This window comes from Saccopteryx bilineata, chromosome 4 (assembly GCF_036850765.1).
Source record: "Saccopteryx bilineata isolate mSacBil1 chromosome 4, mSacBil1_pri_phased_curated, whole genome shotgun sequence".
NCBI lineage: Eukaryota > Metazoa > Chordata > Mammalia > Chiroptera > Emballonuridae > Saccopteryx > Saccopteryx bilineata.
The window spans coordinates 64,305,066-64,332,427 of NC_089493.1; the positions used below are offsets into that span (position 1 = coordinate 64,305,066).

Genomic DNA, 27,362 nt, shown 5'->3' on the forward strand with positions numbered 1-27,362 from the left:
CCTCATAAGTAGATAGGATTTACACAGGCAGAAAGAGAAAGAAACTTTCGAGGAAGCAGAAGTGAGTTTGAGAGCAAAGGCACAGTATTCTGCTGGGAGCTTTATATTAATAGAGAAGACTGCAAGGAAGATTGGAAAAACAAATATAGAGGGCCAAGAATCCCATCCTGAGGTGTTTATAGTTTTTCCTCTGGGCCAATACTTTTGAAAATGGTGCCTCACCAGTCTGTAAAATAGCTCACATAAAACCCATCCCACTGACAAATAAGTAGATGTAATGCCACATGCTATATTTCCTGGAATGTCACAGTGCACAATGGTCAAGTTCCTAAAGTCCTACAAGAAATAAACCTTTGAACTTCCTTTAACCAAATGTTTCCCAAATATGTGACCACCTATGAAGTCTTTTACGATGCAGCAAATCTATTACCCATCAGAGCACACTTGGGAAATGATGTTTATGCAGTAGCTAATCTGCAAAGAGAATTTGAAAAGAGAATTGCCATAATTAGAAAATATGTTTTTATTTTGACAACTTAAGCTAGTAAGAAATGCAAATGCATAGACACCTGACTCATTTTGCTTCTTGTAGCGGGATTCCCCGTTAGATGTTATTATCTCTGTCTTAATTTACACTGTGTTATCTCAAAATGTCCAGATTCATTTGGAAGTAAGCAGGGTAAAAATAGATAAATTTAGGCGCTGTTATCAGTCACTGCTTATTCTTCCTGGTTTTCTGCAAGAATTAAATAGATATGTGGTCCTCAAAGTGTGACTACTGGATCCGATGCGTGAATAATACCTGAGAACTTGGAAGAACTGCACATTCTCAGGCCCCTGCCCAGACCTACTGAATCAGAAATCCTAGGGTTGAGGCCCAGTGAGCTGACTTTTAAAAGGTTTCTCTAGATGATTCTGACACACACTGAAGTTTGAAAACCACTTGAGATGCTTGGGATGGCTAACCTCCACCTTTTGAAACTCTAGATTAGCTTGGGAGCAGAAGCTTCTAGACACTTCCTCAGCTGCCACAGCTTCTGTTTATCCATTCTAAAGTGATTATTTTAGTTCCTCTTCTGATACTTAACTTGTTTGTAAATTAAATATCTGAGATGTGACAGAGCTTAGAATTAAAGTCACTATATCTTTCTCAACAGTGGCAGCCATCTGCTCCGTTTATTTCTTATTTAGGCTACAGATAAAATTCCCCACCGAATATTGGCTTTTTTCACTTCCAGAATTTACCTTTTCTTTCCCTGGTAGCTTGGCAGACATTCCTCAAAAAGAAAAAAAAGTAGTATCATAATTAAAGTGCATTCAGAAGAGTAGACTTTCTGTGTCTGTTTATTTTTAATCAAGAATGAATATTTTTTCTCTCTGAGAAGAGCCTTATCCCTTATCAATTATCTAGCGGTGGGTATTTCCTGATTAAAATATAACTTTATACACTAGTCCTCTTGTCATTTTCCTTTTTTTTAGAAATATATATTTGAAACAATGGGAAGACTTGGTGAGACCCCCTCCCCTTTTTGGAGAGGGGGAGAGAAGTTGTAATAAATGCAAAACTTTCTTCTCACATATATAATCCTCTAGTTGAGGGGCATTCAATAGACATTGCTTCTAAAAGTATGGTGGATATATTAAATTTTAATTTTTAAAATAATTGTAAAGTCCAGTTCATGCTTGATACAACATAACCTGATTTCTATTACTGCTCGTCTGCCTCAGAGTCTCGCTTCTGTAGCATATTAAAAATATGGTTTTTATTTGAAATCCACACAGTACATTATTAACAACTTTAAAGCATGTAGAGAGAGAGGAATTTGTGAAGGTCAGTCGCCAGCTTTCACAAGTTTGTGATGATTATAAAGTGGAGACCTCCAAAGAAACTGAAATTCAGAGGAGTATTCAAACTGAAACTGATTTAGACAGAGGTTTCTCCTGGCTCCCTCCTTATTCCAGTCTATTTGATTTAAAAAAAGAAAAAATCTCTTTAAAAATGTGAAGGTTGCTAAGGATTGTAGAATGCATGTACTGAAATTTTCAAGCAGTATGAAGCTATTGTCAAAGAACAAGTACAATTTGTATCTTACAGTTAAATCTACCAGACAGGCTGGCTGGCTGAACAAATCACAAGGTTGGGACGTTGAATGTTTGTTTTAAGCAAAGACATCCGGTTTCCATAGCACTATGATTTTATAGCATAGATCAGATTATACTGTTTATTTAGCTAACACCATTTCCCCCTCAACGTACTGAAAAGATTGAATCAATAAATCTTGAACTTAAAAAAAAAAACATTTAAAATAAGCAGGTCACAGCATAGAGTGGGTCTGTATGTGAGTAGGAAAGGTAGAAGCTACACCAATGAAATTTTACTTAGTAAGATTTGCATACATTAGAAAAAACCTAAATTTAGAGTAGTTTTCATAATCCTTTTTTCTATTTGTAATGTCTAGGATGTAGTATGTAGTATTGGTTTTGAGAGAATGATCATTAAAATAATAGTTTTTATAAAATTTTGGAAGCAGAAAATCTGTGGTTCCTTATTTTAAAAATACTATAAATGGGCCCATTCATATAAGTTCTACTTATTTTTCTCAGACATTCACATGTGTGAATATCCTCTGTCAAAATATTGATTTTTCATGTGTTCAAATAAAGAAAACAGTTAACCTCTTAACTCATAGTTTAAATTCTACTTTACACAAACAGGTTTTCAGATCATTTTACTTTACTATCTCAGCTTCAGAGCTTTTAACTCTACTTAGTCTTTTATGATCTCTGAAATATCTCTTGACTTAATTTAAATAATATGATTAGCAATGGTTTGAATATATTTATAGCTGTACATTTACTTAGTTTCTTTTTTACTGCTTGCCCCAATTCATTTTTTTAGAACTAGTAATCTATACAGAAGACCAATAATATTTGCACATAGAGAATTTGAATATAGTTGTGTGAAGATAGTAGTTATTGACACTAAGATACTAATTCACATGCCAACTTCTTAATCTTGAATCTTTGATCTTGATTTTATCTTTGAAACCTTGTATGTGCTTTTGGGCTTACTCAGGACACTGTAACACCCAATCAGTCAGTCACTGAGAGCTGTTTCCATTTCAGATTAGTTCACTGTAGTCTTTATTATTATACAAAGTAAAAATCATCTTGGGTATATCTGCAAAATGATAAATACAAATTTATTCACTGAGTCATTTTTTGTAATCTCAAAAGATTAGAAACAACCTAAATGTCTATTGATAGGGAGAGAACTAGTTAAATAAATTTTGGTATTCTGTGCAATGGCATACTATTTAATCATCAAAGAGGCAAGGCATCTCTTTGGACTGATACTGGACAAGGTCCTAGAGATATTGTGAAGGGGAAAAAGCAAGATGCATAACAGTATGTCAAAGAAAAATCTGAAGGGATGTCCAAACTCAAAATAATTACTGGTATTGCCTTTTGGAAGGACAGTGAGTGAGTTAGATAGCTGGAGCCCAGAAATCCTTGTTTTCCTTTCAATTTTGTCCCCAATGTAACCTACTCTTTAAAGTTACTTTAAAGAATCACCTGATTGGAAAAGTGCTGATAAGTCTGAAAGCGGAAACTATGCTATATTTAACGTTCATATATAAAATTCATTTTTACTGATTAAAAATCATGATTAAAGTTCTAAACGTTGGATATTACAGCAGGATACTTGGGCAGTGTTGTTTGGCTCAGATTATGAGGAAGTGATGATTCTTTCTTTAATACTTTGCTTTATACTGGAGAGTTATCCTGAAAAATTATTTATAACTCAGATTTAATGGAAACTCTTTTTTATAGCCAAGTATTCTTCAGAGCTATGACACTTTAACTTACCTGTTTTTAAAATTGATTTTTTTGTAACACAGGGCTCTCTTAAAGTAGAACATTCTGTCACTCTCCAGCCTTATCAAAATTAATAACAGTTTGTTCCCTTAACTTAGAGCCATCTGTAGTTCCAATTAAAGTTTTGCAAAAACAGCAACTTGGATTTTTCTCTCTTCACATCTAAAAATTGCTTTAAGAAACTGAAATTCGTATCTAAAATATTTTGAAAAGTCTTATTTACTGACTAAACTGTGCTCACTAAAGTTTAAAATCACCTACTGTTCTGAACTCTTGTAGATTTTCAGGCATTCTCAAATCAATTATATTTTACCAAATGCAAATTTGCTTTTTGAAGTAAGTGGCATACAGTTTGAATATAGGAAATAGCTCTTGCAAAGAAATGCTTGATATTCAGAATTTGGAACAATTGGTTGGCTAGGGAAACATTAATGAACATCACAGACTGACTTGCTTTCACAGGAATGAATTTAAAACTATTACTGTTTCTCTGTAAATGGAAAAAGAACTGTTTTTTATGTTTAAAATTTATATAGAAAATTAACTTTAACACAGTGACATTGATCAATAAGAGTACACTGGTTTCAGGTAAACATTTCTATAGCTGTTTATAGAAATGAACTGTTGGTTATGTTTACCACCTAAGGTCAAATAATTTTCCATCACCTTATATTTGTCCCTCTTTACACCCTTCCCCTCACACCCTCCCCTGTTCCACTCCCCCATGTCCCTCTTTCCCTGGTAACCACTTCAGTTTTATTTATGCCCATAAGTCTCAGTTTTATATCCCACCTATGTGTGAAATCATAAAGTTCATAGCTTTTCTGATTTACTTATTTGACTCAGTATAATGTTCTCAGAGTCCATCCGTGTTGTAAATGGCACTATGTCATCGTTTCTTATGGCTGAGTAGTATTTAATTGTATGTATGTACCACATCTTCTTAATCCAGTCATCTATCGAGGGACGCTTTGGTTGTTTCCATGTCTTGGCCACTGTGAATAATGCTGTGGTGAACATGGGGGGCATGTGTCTTTACGTACCAATGTTTTCGAGTTTTAGGGATAGATACTCAGTAGAGGAATTGCTGGATCCTACAGAAATCCTATTCTTTATTTTTTGAGGAACCGCCATACTTTCTTTCATAATGGTTGTACTAATTTGCATTCCCACCAGCAGTGAATGAGGGTCCCTTTCTTTCCACAGCCCCTCCAACACTTGTTATTATCTGTCTTGTTGATAATAGCCAACTAACAGATGTGAGATAGTATCTCATTGTAGTTTTGATTTGCATTTCTCTAATAGCTAGTGAATATGAGCATCTTTTTATCTGTTGGCCATTTGTATGTCCTCTTTGGAGAATTGTCTGTTCAGGTCCTCTCTCCATTTTTAATTGGATTGTTTGCTTATTTGTTTTTTTTTTGGTTTTTTGTTTTGTTTTGTTTTTTTACAGAGACAGAGAGAGAGTCAGAGAGAGGGATAGATAGGGACAGACAGACAGGAATGGAGAGAGATGAGAATCATCAATCATTAGTTTTTCGTTGCACATTGTGACACCTTAGTTGTTCATTGATTGCTTTCTCACATGTGCCTTGACCGTGAGCCTTCAGCAGACCGAGTAACCCCTTGCTCAAGCCAGCGACCTTGGGTTCAAGCTGGTGAGCTTTGCTCAAGCCAGATGAGCCCACGCTCAAGCTGGCGACCTCGGGGTCTCGAACTTGGGTCCTCTGCATCCCAGTCTGACGCTCTATCCACTGCACCACTGCATGGTCAGGCTGTTTGCTTGTTTGTTGCTAAGCTTTGTGGGTTCTTTATTATTTTGGATATTAACCCCTTATTGGAGCTGTTGTTTGCAAATATCATCTCCCATTTAGTTGGCTGCCTGTTTGTTTTGTTGTCAGTTTCTTTTGCTGTGCAGAAGCTTTTTAGTTTGATGTAGTCACATTCTTTTATTTTGCCTTTACTTCCCTTGCCTTTGGGGTCAAATTTACAAATTGTTCTCTATGGCCAAGGTCTATAAGCTTAGTACCAATGTTTTCTTCTATGTAATTTATTGTTTTGGATATTATATTTAGATCTTTGATCCATTTTTAATTAATTTTTGTGCAGGGGGACAAACTAGTCAAGTTTCATTCTTTTGCATGTGGCTTTTCAATTTTCCCAGCACTATTTATTGAAGCAGCTTTCTTTTCTCCATTGTGTGTTTTGGCTCCTTTGTCAAAGATAATTTGTCCATATATATGTGGTTTTATTTCTGGGCTCTCAATTCTGTTCCATTGGTCTGCATGTCTCTTTTTCTGCCAATACCATGTTGTTTTGATTATTGTGGCTCTATAGTATAATTTGAAGTCAGGTAGTGTGATACCTCCAGCTTCATTCTTTTTCCTCAGGATTATGTTGGCTATGTGGGGATTTTTATGGTTCCATACAAACCTGGTAACTTTTTGTTCTATTTCTTTAAAAAATGACATTGGGATTTTGATGGGGATTGCATTATATTTGTATATCGCTTTGGGTAATATGGCCATTTTAACTATGTTAATTCTTCCAATCCATGAACATTGAATACTTTTCCATTTCATTGTGTCTTTTTCCATTTCTTTTAATAATGTTTTGTAGTTTTCACATCCTTTGTTAACTATATTCCTAGGTATTTTATTTTTTTTGTTGCAATTGTAAAAGAAATTGTGGGGGGTTTTGCATGAATTTGTCAGTGTTTCATCATTGGCATATAGAAAAGCAATGGACTTTTTTGTATATTGATTTTGTATCCTGCGACTTTACTGTATTAGTTCATTGTTTCTAATAGTTTTTTTTGGTGGAGTCTTTGGGGTTTTCCATGTACAGGATTATATCATCTGCAAAAAGTGATACCTTAACTTCTTCTTTCTCAATATGGATGCCTTTTATTTCTTTCTCTTGCCTGATCACTCTGGCTAAAACTTCCGGAACTAAGAACAAAAATCATATGATCCTATCAATAGATGCAGAAAAGGTATTTGATAAGATACACCATCCCTTTATGTTTAAAACACTCAATAAAATCAGAATAGAAGAAAAGTACCCCAACATAATAAAGACCATATAAGACAAACCATCATCTAATATCAGACTAAATGGTGAAAAAATGAAAGCTTTTCCTCTAAAGTCAGGAACAAGACAAGTCTGCCCACTCTCTCTACTCTTATTCAACATAGTTCTGAAAAAGAACTTTTATTTGTCCATATTTATAGCAATCATATGTCCCAGACTTTCCAGGATAGTTTCTAGTTTTAGATTCTCCAGCTCCTCAGACCAGGCATATTGATTTTTTTAGTTTTAAAAATGTGTTGATTCTTCTAATAGTAGAAATCTAGTTTTCTGGGATCATTTCATTTTAAGTAGAAATAAAGTCATTTCAAATTACTTGTTTCAAAAAAGGAAGATGTGTGGCAAGAACTTCTTAAAATACATTTTTATATACCAGAGTTACTTGAGACATGGAAATTTTCATTATATGGGAATCTTGTTCTGTGTTTTGTTCACAGAATGCAATCAATGAACAAGGAGTATGGAGCAACAGTATGTGGGATGAAATGTTTTCTTTCTGTCCTGCAGTGACCAGGCACATACTCTCCAATGAAGATGAATACCTAGGGGATAGTTATAAGTTAAGAGTTTTTAATAAATAAGGAGCACAATAAACACATGAAAAGATAGGCAGTATCATTAGCCATTATGGAAATGTAAACAAAGCCACAATGAGATACCATAGCACATCCACTAGGAGGGCAATTATCAGAAAGAGAGGTAGTAGTTAACAGTGGCGAGGATATGGATAAACTGGAACGCTCCTACAGTGCTGATGGAAATGTAAAGTGGTGTAGCCACATTGGGATGTCTGGCCATTCCTCAAAAAGTTTAAACAGAATTACCATATGACCCAACAATTTCATTCCCAGGTATATATACCTTAGAGAAATTAAAACATATATTAGCACGAAAACTTGGACTTGAATGTTCATAGCTGCATTATTTATAATAGCCAAAAACTGTAAACCTCAATGTCAGTCAGCTGATAAATGGAAAAATAAATGTGGTATAGCTATATAATATAATGTTTGGCAATTAAAAAAAAAAAGAACGAAGTCACAACATGAATGTACCTTAAAATCATTATGGTCTGTGAAAGAAGTCAGGCATAAAGGAATATATATTATAAAATGTCCAGTCTAGGCAAACCCACAGAGATAAAAAGTAGATTGGTAGTTGCCTAGGCCTGAGGAAAGAGGAAGAAAATGGGTATGGGTTTTCTTTTGGGGGGGGGATGAAAATATTTTAAAATTGTACACTTTAAGTGGGGGAATTGTATAGGTTGTGAATTATATATCAATAAAGCTTTTTTTTAAAAAAAAAAGGTGGAGAGGGAGTCTTTTGTTCATTGGTTGAGACAATCGGTTTCATACCTTCTTTCCACTGGTTCTCAACCAGGGACAGTTTTGATGTCCAGGGGCAAATGCCAAGAGACATTTTTGGTTGTCATACTGGAGGAGAAATGGTACTGGCATCTAATAGGTAGAGTCCAGGGATGTTAAATGTCTTTCAATGCATGGGACAGCCCTCACAAAAAATAAAAATTAAAAAGAAATAAAATAAAAGACTTATCTGGCTAAAATTGTCAACAGTGCCCAAGTTGAGAAACTTTATTCTATACCTGTGTTACTCAAGTGATTATTTAGCATATCCATGTTTTTGAAGTACTGCAGGGTTATGAATCATCAAATAGATGACTATATTCAGTTTACTAAGGGCATGACTATTCAATAAGACTGAACCCAAAAGTATTTTTTTTTTTTGGCCTGGTTAAGCCTAAACCTAAGTTAGATAATTCAGCCAACCAAAATATTTTATTCCTCAGTCATACTAGTTGAGATTTTACTATATTTTGCTATATTTTACTTCCTTACTTAAAGCGTGTTAAAGATCAGATTTATGGGATATAACATCTACTTGTGATAAACACAGAAATAAATAAAAATACCATAGCACAGCCTTGAAGGTATCAATAAAACCGAACTTCATTTCAAAAAGAATCACTAAGTCTTGTTCTAGAATAGGAATATGACCCTAAACTAAGCTAGTTTGTTAGGGTTTCGATCTCTAGCCATGCTTTTTTTATTGTATGTACCTGTTTGAAATTTCCACAGACTGGTCCAGAGGAAAGAGAGCAGGAAGTTCATTGTAGAATCCATCATTTCAAATATAACAGCTAACACTTATTGAATGCTTATTGTATGTTGGGTATTATGCAAAGCACTTTGCATAATATAATTATTTGTTAGAACTAAATGAAATATAATTATTTCATTTAGTTCTAACAAAACCCTATTAATTAGCTATGATTTTTCCTATTCTTCTAAAAGCATCCCTCTTATTGTTCTGTGGGTCTTACACTATTGTTATTCTGAGAATTCCCCATCATCCTGGGTATCATTTTTGCTTCTCTCCTGTTTTGAATCCCCTGTATCTTCCCTTCCCATGGTGAACTCCCTCATTTTGATAAATTATATCCTCCATTACATTCCTAAGAACACCAATGTCTGAAAATGTCTTTATTCTACCTTTATCATTGAAAAGGATAGTTTGGGTATAAAATTCTATTTAGGAAATATTTTTCTTTCATAATTTTGGAGGCATTATGTCTCTTTTAGTTTGGGTATGATCTCTTTGTGTCTCAAAACATTTAAAATTGCTTTATCTCTGGTGCTCTGAAATGTCACAATGATGTGCCTTGATGTGTGTCTTTTATTCATGCAATTTGCCTAATACTCAGTGGAGTCTTTCACTCTCGAAATTAAATTTTTTGAGTTCAAGGAAGGTTCTTAAAATAGTTCTTTGATAATATCCTCCCTTTTCTTTCTTTCCTGAAATACATATTATTTAGATGTTAACTTTTAAATATGTCCTATTATTTTATTTGAGAATTTTTCATTTAAAAAATTTTAGTTTGTTTTTAATTCTACTTTTTGAGAAAATTTTTAACTTTATCTTCCAACTCTATCTTAAAATTATAATTTAAGTTATATTTTTAATTCCTAAGAATTCTTTCTCATTTTCTGCTTTTTTTTATAGCTTTATAATTTGGTTGACAGATGTTTTATCTCTTATCTTTCAGAATAGTAATACAGTTTTTATGAAGTATCTCTCCTCCAGTCTGATTTGATTCTTATTCATCTGACTCCCTTCCTTCTGTTTGCCCTTTTAATTAGGTCTCTGTTTTTCAAATATTTAGTGGTCCTTAACTGTCCATAATATGTAATATTCCATTGTTTATTCGCTATTATGATGTACTAAGAAAAGCACAAGCACCACTTACATGGTCTTCTTGTCTCAGAAGTGTGTAACCTAAATTCAGCCATGAAAAAACATTAGACAAACCCAGAGACATTCTGTAATTAGCCAGTACTCTTCAAAAATCTCAAGATTATAGCCTGACCAGGTGGTGGCGCAGGGGATAGAGCATCGGACTGGGATGTGGAAGACCCAGGTTCAAGACCCCGAGGTCTCCAACTTGAGTGTAGGCTCATCTGGTTGGAGCAAAGCTCACTGGCTTGAGCCCAACTGGCTAGAGGCCAAGGTCGCTGGCTCGAGCAAGGGGTTACTTGGTCTGCTGAAGGCCCGCGGTCAAGGCATTATGAGAAAGCAATCAATGAACAGCTAAGGTGTTGCAACACGCAACGAAAAACTAATGATTGATGCTTCTCATCTCTCCGTTCCTGTCTGTCTGTCCCTGTCTATCCCTCTCTCTGACTCTCTGTCTCTGTAAAAAAAAAAAAAATCTCAAGATTATAAAAGACAAAGAAAGACTGAGGTACTTTCCAGATTAAAAGAAACTAAGGAGACAACAATTAAATACAATATGTAATACTAAATTGGACCCTGGATCAAAATTAATGGGACACTTAGCAAAATTAGAATAAGGTCTATAGGTTAAGTAATAGTATTCCTGGGTTGGATCATTTTGCTGAGGTTATGTAAGATGTTAACAGTGGAAGGAAATGACTATTTTATTCTTCAAATATTTTTCTGCCCTATTCCCCCTCTCTTGACTGCTTGATATTTTTTCACAAATGCTCTTTATTTTTTATATTAGATAAACTCTATGGATATATCTACAAGTTAACATAAATTTTCTCTTGTTATCTTCAATCATATATGTTAAGCCCACCCACTGATTTTTAATTCAGATGTATTTTTTATTTCTAAAATATTCATTTGATTCATTTTTAGAATTTACATTTCACTGCTGAGATTTCCTATCCATTCATTCATTATAACCTTATTTTCCTTTTAAATCCTTAAACATCTATATAATAGCTATCAATATTTTAATTTCCCTGACTGCTAATTCCTAGATCTGGCTCATCTTGTGATTGGTTTCTATTAATTATATTTCTTTTGATACCAAATCATATTTCTTTGTATGGTTAGAAAATTTTTATTATATACTGGACAGTGTGTGTGGTATATGATGGCGATGATAAATTTTATCTCTCCCTTGAAGGCTGTTGATTTTTGTTCTAGCCAGTTGTTAATTTAGCAGAACTCTAAATGCTATCTCCCATCAGGTAGACATCAACTGAAAACTATGCTCAGTTCTTTCAGCCTTCTAGCTGTTACTTTTCACATATAGTGTTCAAGAATCAGCTAGGAATTTGGGTAAAATTTATATATATAAATATTTGGAGGGACTCTTGTGGCTTCTTCCTTTAGGGATTGTCCTTCTCACTTTCCAGTTATGCTGTTAACCTTAAACTAGGTCTTCTATTTCCTCAAACAAGTAAGATTTCAGACTTCTGCTTATGTTCTAATCACTTCACCATATGAACTGTGAATTACTACTGGGTAAAAAGCCAGATAAATATGAGTCCTACTCAGTATATTTCCTTCTTTCAAGATTGACTCTCCTCCAGTTTCTGTCTGCTTTTGATCAATCTTGGTGATTTCAAATAGTTATTTTTAACTTTTTTCAGATTATATAACTAGTATCTGCAAAAGTATTGATCTAATATACTCTATTCTGCCATTACCAGAAGTTATACTATATTACGTTTTTATTTTCTATTGATATTGTATAGGATTGACAACAACAAAAAACTTCTACAATTTTTTTGTGAATAGTGGCAGTAGCTCATCAAAATTTTCTGGCCCTGGCCGGTTGGCTCAGTGGTAGAGCGTTGGCCTGGCGTGCAGGAGTCCTGGGTTCGATTCCCGGCCAGGGCACACAGAAGAAGTGCCCATCTGCTTCTCCACCCCTCTCCCTCTCCTTCCTCTCTGTCTCTCTCTTCCCCTCCCGCAGCCAAGGCTCCATTGGAGTAAAGCTGGCCTGGGCACTAAGGATGGCTCTGTGACCTCTGCCTCAGGCGCTAGAATGGCTCTGGTTGCAACAGAGCAATGCCCCAGATGGGCAAAGCATCGCCCCCTGGTGGGCGTGCCGGGTGGATCCCTGTCGGGCGCATGCAGAAGTCTGTCTGACTGCCTCCCCGTTTCCAACTTCAGAAAAATACAAAAAAAATTTTTTTTTTCTAGAAGAATTAAGGAAATTACTAATCTTATTTTTTTCTTTTTTCTCTTATAGACAAGAGATGATTTCCTAGGTCAAGTGGATGTTCCTCTTTACCCATTACCGGTTAGTGTAAATGTTCATGAATATACTTTTTATGTTTATTATTTTTATTTTGATAAATATATAAAAATAAACTGTAATTAATATAAATATTTGACTTCTAAAATATATACTGCTATCATTTCTTGAGTATATTTTTTTCTGAAAACACTTCTCAGTTTTCCATTTTAATTTTATATTCAAGATTCCCTTACATGAGCCCCAGTAAGAAATGGAGCCATTGAAGTTAGTTGATATTATTAAAACATTATTTGAGGAAGATCAGTTTGGAAATATTCTACAAAATAACTAGAGTGCGAAGAGCCTAGGCTTACTGAAAGAAACTAAGTCAGATTATAACAATATAGACATGAAACTGAATATAGACCAAGCATATAGCAATGAAGGAAAACAGTTTAGGAAACATTTTATAATAAAAGGACCAAGTTTGACTGGGGCCAGGAGGTCAAATAAACAAATAGTACAGATACTACAAGTTGAATTTGAGAGATAAGGGTAATATTTCAGATAGAAAAGTTAGGGAAAAAAGCCTTTTTGTTTTGAAATATGATACATTTATTTTTTTGCCATATTGAATTTCAGTAGAAAACAGGAGAAATGAAAACTTAAAGTGGCAGCTGACAGAGATATGAAAATCAATTGTGTAGGGAAAAGGGACTGAGAGGATTGAGGGTTATCACTGTCGAGGTAACCACAGATCTCTGAGAATGATCAGCTGTCCAAATTAAGAGAGATGAAAGTATCAAAGGCCAGCCACTGAACCTGAGACAGGGTGGGTCTGTCAGAGGAGAAGGAAAAGACAGACAAGGCAAGGCAGGAAAAGAACCGAGTAAGGTAACAGCATAAGAATTCAAAAGTTTCATGACTGAACGTGTAGTTAACAATGCAAAATGCAACAGGGAAGTAAAGGATAATAAAAACAAAAGGCTGATGAACTTGATAAGAAAGAGAAGTAATACTTCTATATTATTTCAGTCTTATTTTTTTTTAATTTATTGATTTTGGCGGGGGAGAGAGAGAGAAACATCAGTTTGTTGTTCCACTTATTTATCATTCATTGGTTGATTCTTGTATGTGCCCTGAGGGGGGATTGAAGCTGCAACTTGAGCGTATGGGGATGATGCTCTAACCTACTGAGCTACCTGGCCAGGGCCACTATATCAGTCTTTTGAGATATTTACTGTCTCTCTTCAGTCTTCAGAAATTACAAGCTTTTAATAATATATTAAATTCAGTCTTATTTTCCACACTGTTTACTTTTCCATTCTGCTAGAATTGTCTCTTTGCTCTAACCATGCCAACTTTCTGACATGACATATTCCACTAACCACTCTACTGTTTTTTCATTTCCTACCCTATTTTTGGCTCCACAACACACCTGCTCAGCTAGTTTTCTACTGATTTGTGATTGCAATTCCTATGGTGCAGAAAAGTGAAAGCACTACTGGTTGTAACCATTTAATTTACGGCTACTTTTTTCTCAGTTATAACTTCAATTATGACTTAGATCATTGTTCATGAATATTCTTGAAAAGTACCTATTTGGGTGTTATAGCTATATCTTGAAAACCCACTGTTTTATTCTAGACAGAAAATCCAAGAATGGAGAGACCATATACATTTAAGGATTTTGTTCTTCACCCAAGAAGGTCAGTAAATATAAAATAATAACATAATTAAGTTTTTAAAAATTTCTTTGTTATACCTTACAGTAGCTACTTTGAAAATTCAAGGTTTAAACCATTGTAAATAAGATACTTATAAATATTACATTATTTTTAAGAGCTTTATTGTTATGTTTGATTACAAAATAAAATATATACATAGTACAAAAAATTTTGAAAATACAGGAAAGTGATAACATCCTTTTGGGAAAGATTTGTCCCCCTAATACTTACCAGACTAAAACGCTAAATTTTATATTTTTATATTGATTTTATTTTGTAAAGTATATGTAATTTTGTCATACTACACTTTAAAAAAAATCACAAACATCAGTTCCCCTAAAACTAATATCCAACTGGACGTGCGCAAAAACAGTTTCAGAAAAACCTAATGACATTTTGTATACTTAATTTAAAAAAGGTATTTTAGAAAACTCAAATATTTAGAATTCATAATTTCATTTTCCTAAACTAAATTAACTTGATTTTTGTCAAAATACAAAAGTTTAAGCTGTAAATAAAACTCCTTTTGATCTTCTGAACCACATAGTAAAGTGAAAACTGGTCAAGACATGTGTGTGGATTTACTGTCAAAAAGGTCAAAGCAGAGCAGAGGAAGGACATCTGTGAAAACAATATTTGTCTTTTTTTTTTTTTTTTACTAAAAAATGCATTTGAAAAGCATACTATGGGAACTGGGAACTTAGCAAAATTTTTTTCATTTTAAAAATTATTTTAAATTTTTCTCTTTGTAATATAAATATGAAAACAAAAGGGACAATGCTCTCTGACTATTAATATTTACTTTCTCCAAGAGAAGTCACATATTAATTTCTATAGAAGTCTAGGAATATAACTCTTTTCTTACTTTAATTTTAGACTGGGACAACGAAATAAATATTTCTTCTCTTATTTGACTTTTCTAGTAGCCTGCTTTTCAATTTGTCAGATGCTTTCTAGTAACCTTATCTTTAAAAACTATAACAGTTTACATCTTCTGTCTCTACTGGATAATACTGCAAATGCAGGAAGAACTTCATTCAGATAGAAAATGTACTACATTCCTAGATTTTTTTTTTCTTTAGCCCCATTAAGTCCAAAGCCACAGGCTTATTATCTAAATGAAAATATATGAAAGATATCATTGTAGAGAAACTCTTCTATAAAACATTATCAGAACAAGTTTTTTGAATCTACCTGGTATAGCAACAAGTCAGAGTGTTCACAACCCTTAATTATATATGGTGATGGGCCACCGTTACTGACCTTGGAAGTAAGCTCAGAAATGGAATTGACCACTTAGGAAAGGTATACTCAGATCTGTGAGAACTATGCACAGAATAACTAAAAGGATTCAGGGAGGAGCGAGGGAAGCATATTTCTTGAAGACAGAATAATAAGATTAGGACTCTTGTCTAGAAAAGACAAAGGCTAATTGGTTACATAACTGCTATCTATAAAAATCACTAAGAGAAAAGAAAGCCATATAGAAAGGTGGGAGGGAGAAGCAAAGATTTTTAAAGTAAATAGGATGTTAGAATTGATGGGGGGGCAATAAGTCTTAAGTTAGAAGCTTAAGAAAGACAGGTTTAAAATTTTAAAATATTAATACAGTGGGGAAACAACCCTTAGCTTAGATAACTCATTATTCAAAGAGGTGATACATTACGAAAATAGGATTAGGTAAATTAGTACAGGGCAGATTCATACAGCTGTGAAAGTGCGATGGAGGTTCCAAATAGTTACCAGGCTTTCCTCTTCACTCTTCTTTCAATTTATACAATGTGGCTTAGACTAGTACATTGAAAGCCCATCTCTGAGGGTGCCTTTCCCTATCTCCCAAATTCTCTGGCTCCACAGAGTATGCAAAATACAATCTCTAGGTTCCCTTGTTTCACCTGAACCTCATCATCATACCGTCTCCACCTCCTTTATGTGCCCCGTCATCCAGCCAGACTCAACCACTGCCTTTTCCTTTACTGCTCCGTAGGTTTCCTGCCTATTCCTTGTTTCTGCTCCGTTCTTCACTCATAGGCTTTCCCTTCACTGCCGCAGATCAAAATCCTCCCCAGTCTTCAAGTCCCACCTCCAGCGCCAACTTCTCTTTCAAATTCTCTCTGATCTATCACTTAAACTTCCTCAGTATCTTATTTCCCTCACAACAATTATAAGATTTATTATGTTATTTTTTCTCTTCCATTTATTCTTTTTACTAGATATCTTCTTCACTGCAGCTTGTCTTTGAGTCTCATCTACTAGCTAATGGGTGTTAACAAACTTTTAGTAAATGAGTACTTTTCTTCCTAGTGTTAAAGTTTCGTGAATAATTATTTTCTTTTCTACAGTCACAAATCAAGAGTTAAAGGTTATCTGAGACTAAAAATGACTTATTTACCTAAAGCCAGTGGCTCAGAAGAAGATAACGCAGAACAGGCTGAGGAATTGGAGGTGAGATTTTATAACTGTTTGTCTAAACTGAAAATTAAATACCTAGTTTCTTATTTTACTGCACTGTGAAGAAAAAAAAATAGCTTTATACAATGAAGTGAATGTGTGCAATAAAAATTATTTACCTGGATATTTATTTAACCCAAGCATTTATTAGATATTTCTTTACTCTAGGATATTTCTATAGAATAAATGACCATTATTAATGGCATTCTTAAAGGTTAGAGAATAGAGAATGCAATATTTATAAATGAAAGCATTTATTGTAATTAAGTCATTATCTGTTTCTAGCTTTGTTTTTTTTTCTAAACCATGTATGTCATGTTCCTCTTCATTAAAGTAAGAACACACTATAAGTTAAATACATGGAAATTTTGAGGAGACTCTACTAATTAGGAATTTTTCTTATGAAATAGAATTCTTTTCATCGTTGGGGAGGAGGCTCATAGGAAAGGTAGGAAAAGAGAGAGGGAGAGAGAGAAAGAATTCAAGTGATCTAAAAAGCAACATTTATTTGGGGCAAATAGAATTTAACAATTTTCATGGATGACAGGATAAGAGGAAGTCCAAGTCAAGTATTTGGGCAGAAAACTACATGCATCTGGGGTGAGTGAAGAAGAGGCCGAGAGCATGTATTTGGAATAGAATTGGACTGGGATTTGGAGACCGGAATCCTAGTCACAAGGTCTGCTATGAGCCAGCCAAATCACTCTGTGAGTCCCTGAACTTCCCTGAACGTCAGGTTCTTTGTTTGCAGAGTGGCAGGGTTGTGCCAGATGAGCTCTACAGTTTCTTCCAGCAGAAAAATTCATGATTTGAAAAGGGAACAAAAAACACCCGTCCTTGAGGGCTCCACTGCAGGACCGGTATTATCCAAAGATAGCATCTTCTTCAATGACCCTTACTGAAAGCACACCGTATATTGGCTCCAATCTGCTTGGGAGGGGTATGTGTGTGTGTGAGAGTGTGTGTGCACGCACACGCTTGCGGATGCTCTTTGCCTGAGGGTCTGGTTAGGTCTTCAGAAGAACTATAAAGCTGAGGAAGCTCCACAGAGTCTGGGCTCTCTACCTCCAGAAGAGAAAGAAAGCTTGAGAATAAGCACTGTTTTTGCAACACAACTTTCTGGGAATATTTTGTGAACACAAATGAGATTGTTGCTTTGAATCAGAAATTGACTGAAAGAACTTTTTTCTTTGAATCACGGAATGTAATTAGCCCTTAGTTGGGCGGTCAGAGAACTTGGTATCCTTTCTTATGTCTGTATTAACTTATTTGATCACCCTTTTTACCTTTTTAGTTCTTCTCTGCTTTATCCTGCAATAATTGCCTAACAGTTTTTAGGTACATATTGGATTAAAGTTCTTCTACCTGGCATTTTGGTCCATGGTTTATTTTGCATAATGAGATTCTGTTTGAAATGAAGGATGTCTGGTGTGAAGAAAGAAAATTCTTTATTTAGTAACTTTAAAAAAATTAACAGCATTTTATTATTTAGCAACCTGCTCCAAGTCTTGCCCACACGCACGTATCACAGGTACCTCATTCACAATTCAGTTTCTGTGGGCAGAGCTGCTTCGCTTCACTCTGTGGTCTTGTCTCAATGTTTGAATTCCCTCAGGATGCACCTTATAATTTCAGTAGATGTGTGCGTGTAGGAGTTTATTTATGAAAGGCCCTAGGAATTCAAACACATGAGGCTGTGCTTATTTATATTCTGTGTAGCTGAATGACCAGAGAACCCTTGCCTTTGACATCGAGCTTGTGACTGAATATATACAATTCTACTATTTAAAGAAAACAATTATAATCTTCATAAGAAGCTCACTCTAAGGCAGTCTGTATTTCTTAGTAAGACAAAAATATGGCTATAATAGACAATCATGGAACATTTATCAGACCCTTATAACTTTAGATTTAGGTGTATGTATGGTACAACATTAACATATAATATTTGTTGGAGCTCTGAAGGCTTTCTTTCTGACCTTCTTTGACTCCACTAAATTGTGGGAAGTTGCATCTTAAAGGTTAGTAATTAAGTAGCATTTCATTGATACTTAGAAAATTATTGTAAAGAATGTTAGCTAACACATCTAATCAGAAGACTTTGTATATATAGGAAATGAGAACTCAGTCTTTCTAAATAGTGTTAAAATGTACAACTGTACTTTTTCAAACCTGAAACAGGCTTTTTAAAAATAGTTTTACTTTTATTTTTTATTATTAAGTGAGAGTCAGAGAGGCAGAGAGACAGACTCTCACATCTGCCCTGACGGGGATCCACCCAATAAGCCCTATATAGGGTGATGCTCTGTCCATCTGGGGCCACTGCTCCATTGCTTGGCAACCAAGCTATTTCAGTGCCTGAGGTGAGGCCATGGAGCCATCCTCAGTGCCCAGGACCAACTTGCTCAAAGCATTTGAGCCATGGCTATGGGAGGAGAAGAGAGACAGAGAGAGAAGAAGGGAGGAGTGGAGAAGCAAATGGCCAGTTTTCCTGTGTGCCCTGACCGGGAATCAAACTCAAGACTTCCATATGCTGGGCTGATACTCTACTGCTGAGCCAACCAGCCAGGACCAAAAACAGTTCTTAAATTAATTTTTCCCTCTTGGATTTACTTGGATAACATAAATTTAATAAGCAGAACCACAAGAGAGAAATCTTTAAGAAGATATTAAATATTTTTCTGGTACCACATTTCTAGCTGTGGATATTTTTACAGTCCTTTAAAGCAATAGTGCCTACCCTTTTATTAATAATGTCAATTGGCAGAAAAATAATGACCATACTCAACAAAAAAGTACTTGTTAGTCTTTTTTGAGAGTAAAATATAGAAAATCAACTCAGAATCGTTTTTGAAATTGAAGTTGGAAAAATAAAATTCAATTTAATGTATGTAAGACTAAATTTTAGATGTTGTATGTCCTATGTTATGATATTTAAAGGAAAGGCGAGGAGGAAGGTAAATATAGATGGAAAGAAAAAGGAAGAGGATAGAAGGAAGGAACAGAATGGGGTTTGGGCACTAAAAATATAAAGAAAGAAATGTCAGTCCCCTAGAGGAGGTTAAAAGGAAAACATAACAGAGAGTAAGAAAGAAAGGGAGTCAGTGTTACTTCCCCTCCACATCTCTTTTCCCAGAATAGTTCTTCCTCTCCTTCTACCTCGCACCTTCAGTTCTGCCTCAGGCTGTAACAGTCCCCCCAGAGCTACCAAGAAGAGGTCCACCTTGCTGAGGAAACCCTACTGCCAGAAAATGCTCCTTTCCTTCCTAGCACTTCTCCCTGACCGCTCATTTTTAGATACAGTCTTTAATATAAAATAATTCTCTTCTGTCTTCCAAGCCATCTAACTGGTGGACACGCAACAGTTTAGTGTGGGATCCCCAGTGCCTAGGAAAAAAAACCTCTTTATAAATACATGTATATGTATTTTATATATATAATTACTTTCTGTCTATTATAGTATCAAATGTTGGCCAGTGTGTCAACTGCTACTTTGATTTAGTAGTTTTTTGCCATGTTCAAATTTGTGGCTTTTTCAAACACATTTAACAAGTTTCTCTTTTATGCTCTGAATTTGGTGTTATACTTTCCCAGTCTTCGAATATATATATTTTAATTTTAATCCCCAGGTTTGTTCTAATACATTTTGGTTTGGTTTTTTAACATTTAAATATTGCTCAATCTGTAACATCCCGGTATAAGGTGTGCGGTAGTGATCTAAATTATTTTCCTATTTTCTAGGTACATTGCCTATTTCCCCACAAATTTGAAATGGCTCTATTATATACTAAATTCCTACAATTTTGAGTCTCTTCCTGGGCTTTCTAATCCATTCTGTTGAGCTGTCTTGCCTATGAATGTTCCATTGCCACACAGCTTTAATTCTCGTGGTTTATAAGATGTTTTATCTGGTAAGGTTAATCTCCATGTGTTGCTCTTCTTTCATAGAATTTTGCTGATTTTTATTGCACGTATGTGTTTGCATTTGAACTTGAGAATCGCTGTGTTTCATTATTTTTTAAAATCCATAATATAGTTTCATTGGAATCTAGGCAACTTTATAAATTTACTTGAGTAGAATTGGCAGCATTGTGAGATTGAGTCTTCCTAGCCAAGATCATATTAAGTCTTTTCATTCATTCAGGATGTCCTTTCCTTTTAAGTTCTTCCCTTTAGAAGAATTTTTAAGTTTTCTTCACTACTTTATTTATGCTTTCCTAACCATTCCAGTATTTAGTAAAACCTTTTACCTACTACCTTTTCTGTTGTGAGGTTTCTGGTATCAAAAATGTCATTAACTCTTGTTACCTTTTTTTTTTTTTTTTACTCTTTTCAATTAATTTCTTATTCTGACTATCTAGCTTAAGGCTTTATAATATAGATATACCCTCTTGATAGTCTTAGGAAATTTCCAGTGCTTCCTTGGCATTCAGAACAAACTAAGCAGAACTGTCTTTTTTGCTGCTTTCTTACTTTGTCAAAATGCTTTCCTTTGGTCCAGAGGAGAAAGAGAAAAGTCAGACCAGAGAGTCATTACTACTGTTCAGTCACTAGAGTTCATTGTCGCAATTATTCTAAATCATTTGCACTTCTCTGTCATGCCTTTACATATTTCACCTTCACTTGGTAATATTTTTTCAGTTCTCAGGGAGTTATTGATTTCTACCCTGTACAAGGTGCTTTCTCTGTGGGAAGGCTGTGCCCAATATAGCCAAGATCTCTGCTTATAATTCAGAAACTAGCCGGAGATTACCCTAGTTTAAACTACGCTTCTCAATTTCTCAGTGCTTTCCATTATTGTGTGTTTGCTCCCTATTAGACATGTTTTAAAACTTTTTTGAATGTTATTATTTTGCAAAAAAATGTCTTCATTATCATAAAAAAAATCATATAATGGTCTTGAAGGTTGACAGTGTGCTTATTCTGTCTTTGCATAATTTCTGGAACTCAATATGCTAAATTACCTTTTAAGTTTCCTCTAGCATAATATATAAGGTTAAAAAAATCCAGCATAAACTTAATTGTTAACATTCTGCTTTTCAGCCTGGCTGGGTTGTTTTGGACCAACCAGATGCTGCTTGCCATTTGCAGCAGCAACAAGAACCTTCTCCTCTACCTCCAGGATGGGAAGAGAGACAGGATATTCTTGGACGGACCTATTATGTAAACCATGAATCTAGAAGAACTCAGTGGAAACGACCAACCCCTCAGTATGTGCTGGTGGTTTTCATGTTTGTAATCTGAATACATTTTTTACTAATTTTCTTTCTGAAGTCATGTCTCAGATGGATTTGTAGTAGCGTAGGATTCATAAACTGTAAACATACCAGGATTTGTATGGCCCAGGTCTTAAAAAATGCTATCTTAGTGGTTTGTTTTTAAAAATAATTTGATAATATTCAAAATTATTTGAATCATGAATGCACCCTTCTAATTGCTTCTTTATTTTAATAAATTTCTCTTTAGATTGATTTAGAAAATCTTATAGATGCTTTGCATTTTGTTACTAAAATATAAGAAAGTGTTAAATTGTATAGTACACTATTTTTAAAATATAAATTATTTGCAAAGTATAAAGGATTCAATAACAAGGGTCTTAGCCTGACCTGTGGTGGTGCAGTGGATAAAGCGTCGACCTGGAAATGCTGAGGTCGCCGGTTCGAAACCCTGGGCTTGCCTGGTCAAGGCACATATGGGAGTTGATACTTCCAGCTCCTCCCCCCTTCTCTCTCTCTCTCTCTCTGTGTGTGTGTCTCTCCCTCTCCTCTATAAAATGAATAAATAAATTTTAAAAAATTAAAAAAAAATAACAAGGGTCTTTTGTTAAACACCTATTTGCCAATCTGGTCAATGTATATACATAATTTCCACCATATACACATGAAGGACATATTGACCTTCACCCAGGGGGCCTTCGTAGGTCTTTTTTTTGTTCTCAAATCCTCCCAGAGCAAATCCATGATCCATGGCACAGGGGCATTGATCTCTCGAGAATGACATACAGGTTGCAAAACTGAAGACTCTATAAAGTTCTGCAAAATTGCCGTATTGCACATTCAGTGTCATGGCAAGCTTGCCTTGAGCTGAATCACATTTCTTTCTCTATAGTTGATGTTGTTGTCGGCTAGCAAAAATATTTAGGAGAAAAAAATCTGTCAAAATTACGTTTTCTTTAGCAACAGTACAGTAAGAACCGGTCCTCTGACTATCCTGGGCCTTTATGGTATTAAATATATTAACAATAATTTTGTTATTAAATATTTGTAAAATATATTCTTGACCTGATGGTCTGGATATAATAAATGCAAATAGCTAGAATAATATAACGAATAAATGACAGGTAATTTAGGAAGGCACAGTAGAAAAGACCAGCCTCTCAGGATGGTACCCCCCTGAACCTTTCCTAAACCCAAACATGCCTTTCTTATTATCCTTTTTCAGACCAGGACCATTACTATATTATGATAAAAAAATAGATACCATTTAATTTTAAACAGTAAGTTTTTTATTGTAGTGTCCTTACACTGTCTTTCATGCTTCCCTCTACATTCATGCATGGGGATACATACTTTTGACTTAAGATCAGTTCTAGAAACTGTTGCTGTCTGATTCATGATGTTAACGCAATTCTTTAAGCTTCTTTTTTATGAATTTTCTAGGGCTACTTTAGATTGTACTCTTGTTATAACATGGCAAAATAATATAATGAAATTATCTATGAAACTCTCAGATATTCATTCAACAAATACATTTTTTTATTTCGAAATTAAATTTAATGGAGTGACATTGATCGATAGGAGTACACAGGTTTCAGGTGAACATCTCTATAGCATTTGAACTGGTGATTGCATTATGTACCCATCACCCAAAGTCAAATCATTTTTCGTCACCATATATTTGTCCCTCTGGCTTCCATTCCCACCTCCCTGCCCCCTGGTAACCACTTCACTTTTATCTGTGTCCGTGAGTCTCAGTTTTATATCCCACCTATGTGTGATATATATTTGTCCCTCTTTGCTGCCCTCCCCCATACTCCTCCAAACACTTCCAAGTGCCCATGCATGTTGGCCACTATCCCAGGCATGGTGATGAACTAAAATATCAAAGTCAGACATATGACATACACACTTTCACAAAAACTTTAACTCCATAAGGTACCAATGTGCCCACAACTTAATCTATGCATGTTGAGATAGCCTTTGGCCAAAAATAATAAATTCTCATCTAACATAATATTTTTTTAAACGATCACAGAATATTTGACTATTATTTTAAGTCTCTTCAGACATGGGTGATAGCTTTTATATTTCTAATACAGGGACAACCTAACAGATGCTGAGAATGGTAACATTCAACTACAAGCCCAACGTGCATTTACCACCAGGCGGCAAATATCTGAGGAAACAGAAAGTGTTGACAACCGAGAGTCTTCTGAGGTAGAAAAAATATTTCGTTTCTTCATAGCTAGACACGTTCCATTAGTAGATTAAGGTATGTGTAGCTTAAGTTTATTCTGTTCGTTTTAGAACTGGGAAATTATAAGAGAGGATGAAGGCACCATGTATAGCAATCAGGCCTCATCACCTCCACCATCAAATAACTTGGATGTTCAGACTCACCTTGAGGAAGAATTGAATGCCTTACTTGCTATTTATGGAAATTCAGCCACTGGCCAGCCAGTATCCAACTCAGTAAGATGCTCTTTGATTTTATTATAGCTTCAAGATTTTATATTATATATAACAGTCCATTCAGTATCTAACTTTTACATAAAATTTTATCTTTTCCCAGTTTTATTGAGATATAATTGACATATAGCATTGTTTAACATGTACAGCAAATTGATTGATATATATATATATATATATTGTAGTGATCACCACAGTGAATTTAGTTAATATCCATTACCATACATATTTACAAATTTATCTTTCTTATGATGAGAAAAATTGTCTTAAATGGCATTTAATAATGTGTTAGGGACTTTGGAACTTTACAGCATGATCTTTTTCCAAATATTCCCACTAATGGTATGGAGCAGAGTCTTGGATAATCTTAAGTGGTCACTGGAATCCAAATATTCATTATTTCAATGCCCTTTAGCCAAAGACTGCCATGAACACACCTATAATTGAACAAACTGGGTTTATTACTCATTTCAGCAAGAAAAGCACAAACAAACCATGAGTCTCGGTAAGAGTGTGTTAGAAATTACTTAATGGATTTGGGCTCATGTTAGACAGTTTGGGGGAGGGTGTAGGAAAGCAGGATTTTGTTTGTGCCTTAAATGCTGTCAGGAAGCAAGGGTAATTGTGTAATAAGGTATCTCAAATATTATCTATAGTAAGGATAAAGCTATAATTAATAAAGAAGCAGTAATTGCTCACATTTGCAGAATGAGGAGATATTTGTAATTTTTGACTTGGAAAATGTTCACATTATGTCTGTGTCCAGGCATGATTACAGAGTGGTCTTGATTTTTGTCTTGATCCTACCAATGAGTGCCAGCCCAAGCCCTGGATGTTAGGGGCTGTTTTTCTCCTTCTCCATTATTACTACAAATGTTACCAGTGCACAGGTGTGAACAAGAGCTGATGTACTTTGACTAAACAGGAGATAAATGACATTCTCATCTTAGTAAGTGCTATAAAAATTGCTGTCCATAGGGTCCCGAAGAAAGTAGTCCAGCGTACACTGCCATAGTGCAATCTTTTTTTTTTTTTTTTTTTCTTTTCTGAAGCTGGAAACGGGCAGAGACAGTCAGACAGACTCCCGCATGCGCCCGACCGGGATCCACCAGTCACGCCCACCAGGGGCGACGCTCTGCCCACCAGGGGGCGATGCTCTGCCCCTCCGGGGCGTCACTCTGCTGAGACCAGAGCCACTCTAGCACCTGGGGCAGAGGCCAAGGAGCCATCCCCAGCGCCCGGGCCATCTCTGCTCCAATGGAGCCTTGGCTGCGGGAGGGGAAGAGAGAGACAGAGAGGAAGGAGGGGATGGGGATGGAGAAGCAAATGGGCGCTTCTCCTATGTGCCCTGGCCGGGAATCGAACCCGGGTCCCCCACACACCAGGCCGACGCTCTACCGCTGAGCCAACCGGCCAGGTCATAGTGCAATCTTTATGGCTAGCTCACTAATCTGTATCAGTAAGGGAGATCTTTCAGTGAAAGACACAGATTGTCTTCTGAGGATGCTATGATCATTTCTAGTTCAAGTTCCCCAGCTTTTCATTCAATTAGTAAATATTTATAGAGGGCCAACAATATGCAAGGCACAATATCCTAAAGTATCACTGAAATAAAGCCATACGTTATGGTTTAGTATTGCCTGTGGCTGCTTTCACACTCTATGGACAGAGTTGAGTAGTTATAATAGAGACAAATAATAACTTACTTTCGTGGCCTTAACAGAAAAAGTTTGCTGATTTCTGTTGCAGCACCTTCTTCAGGAAACTTCAGAGCAGACAGTACTTTGAATGTGAACAGCTGTATGAACACCCAAGAGCAGGTCTTGCTGCCAGCTCCCTTTCTGTCCTTTCTTCCGCCTGCCTATTCCATCTCCCATTCATTTCTTTTTACTTTTTGTCAGGAGAGTGGGAAAGGTCAGTAAAAGCCTTAAAGAATAAGCTATATTGATTTATGGGTGATAAGTCACAGAAGATCCATTTCGCCTTCTCTCCTGTTATTTTAATTTTAAAAGTAATACATGGCATCCACACAATGAAATATTAGGCAGCCATTGAAAAGAACAAGGTGGCTTTGAATGAGCGGGCTGTGTGGAACAATCCCTAAGAGATATCAGTAAGTGAAAACCAGCAAGGTACAGAACAGTATGTTTGGTGTACTATTATTTATGTAAATTATTTAAATGACAGAGAATAAATACGTGTATGAGATTTCTTATAGACTAAACAGGAAAGTGGTAACATTGCTCAACTCTGATGGAACAGGATGAGCAGGACATATATTTTTGGTACCTTTTGAATTTTATAGTATGTATATGCATGTGTGACTTATTCAAAAAATGATTTATTAATTTAAAAGTGTTGTATGGTCGTGGATTATAATTTAAAAAGCCCTGGCTGGTTGACTCAGTGGTAGAGCATTGGCCTAGCATCCCAGGTTTGATTCCTGGTCAGGGCACATAGAAGAGGCACCCATCTGCTTCTCCACCCCTCCCTCTCTAGCTTTCTCTCTGTATTTATCTATCTTACCCTCCTGCAGCCATGGCTCAATTGGAGCAAGTTGGTCCCTGGCCCTGAGGATGGCTTCATGGCCTCCACCTCAGATGCTAAGAAAAGCTCAATTGTGAGCCTGGCTCCAGCTGAGCAGATCATCACCCCCTAGTGAGCTTGCAGGGTGGGGTGAATCCTGATCAGGGCACATGGGAGAGTCTGTCTCTCTGCCTCCCCTCCTCTCACTGAATTTTTTTTTAAAAAGCAATTAAAACAGTATTGAGGTGTTTAAAATAAAAATTAAATCTTCTGTCTTACCTCTAACACATGCTTCCTCAATAGCTATTAATGATTTGGCATATATTGTCCTGAACATTTTCTATATATTTATAAATGTGTGTGAGCACACATATATATATATATTTTTTAAATGTTTAAAAAAAATTTTTTTTATTGATTTTAGTGAGAGAGGAATATATAGAGAGAGACAGGTACACCAATATGTTCTTGTATGTGCCCTGACTG

General features: G+C 35.5%; 1 protein-coding gene across 7 annotated transcripts in view; it reads left to right on the forward strand.

Annotated features, from left to right (window-relative positions):
- The window catches only part of NEDD4 (NEDD4 E3 ubiquitin protein ligase), a 141,105-nt gene that overhangs the window by 76,293 nt on the left and 37,450 nt on the right, over positions 1-27,362 (forward strand). For 6 of the 7 annotated variants that reach the window (XM_066276189.1, XM_066276190.1, XM_066276188.1 and 3 more), the window contains 6 exons: positions 12,497-12,547; positions 14,132-14,193; positions 16,554-16,656; positions 21,706-21,872; positions 23,981-24,098; positions 24,189-24,353. In XM_066276189.1, coding sequence (XP_066132286.1) covers positions 12,497-12,547; positions 14,132-14,193; positions 16,554-16,656; positions 21,706-21,872; positions 23,981-24,098; positions 24,189-24,353 — 666 coding nt within the window. The remainder of the gene's footprint in view (positions 1-12,496; positions 12,548-14,131; positions 14,194-16,553; positions 16,657-21,705; positions 21,873-23,980; positions 24,099-24,188; positions 24,354-27,362) is intronic. The other variant, XM_066276187.1, reaches the window with a different exon arrangement.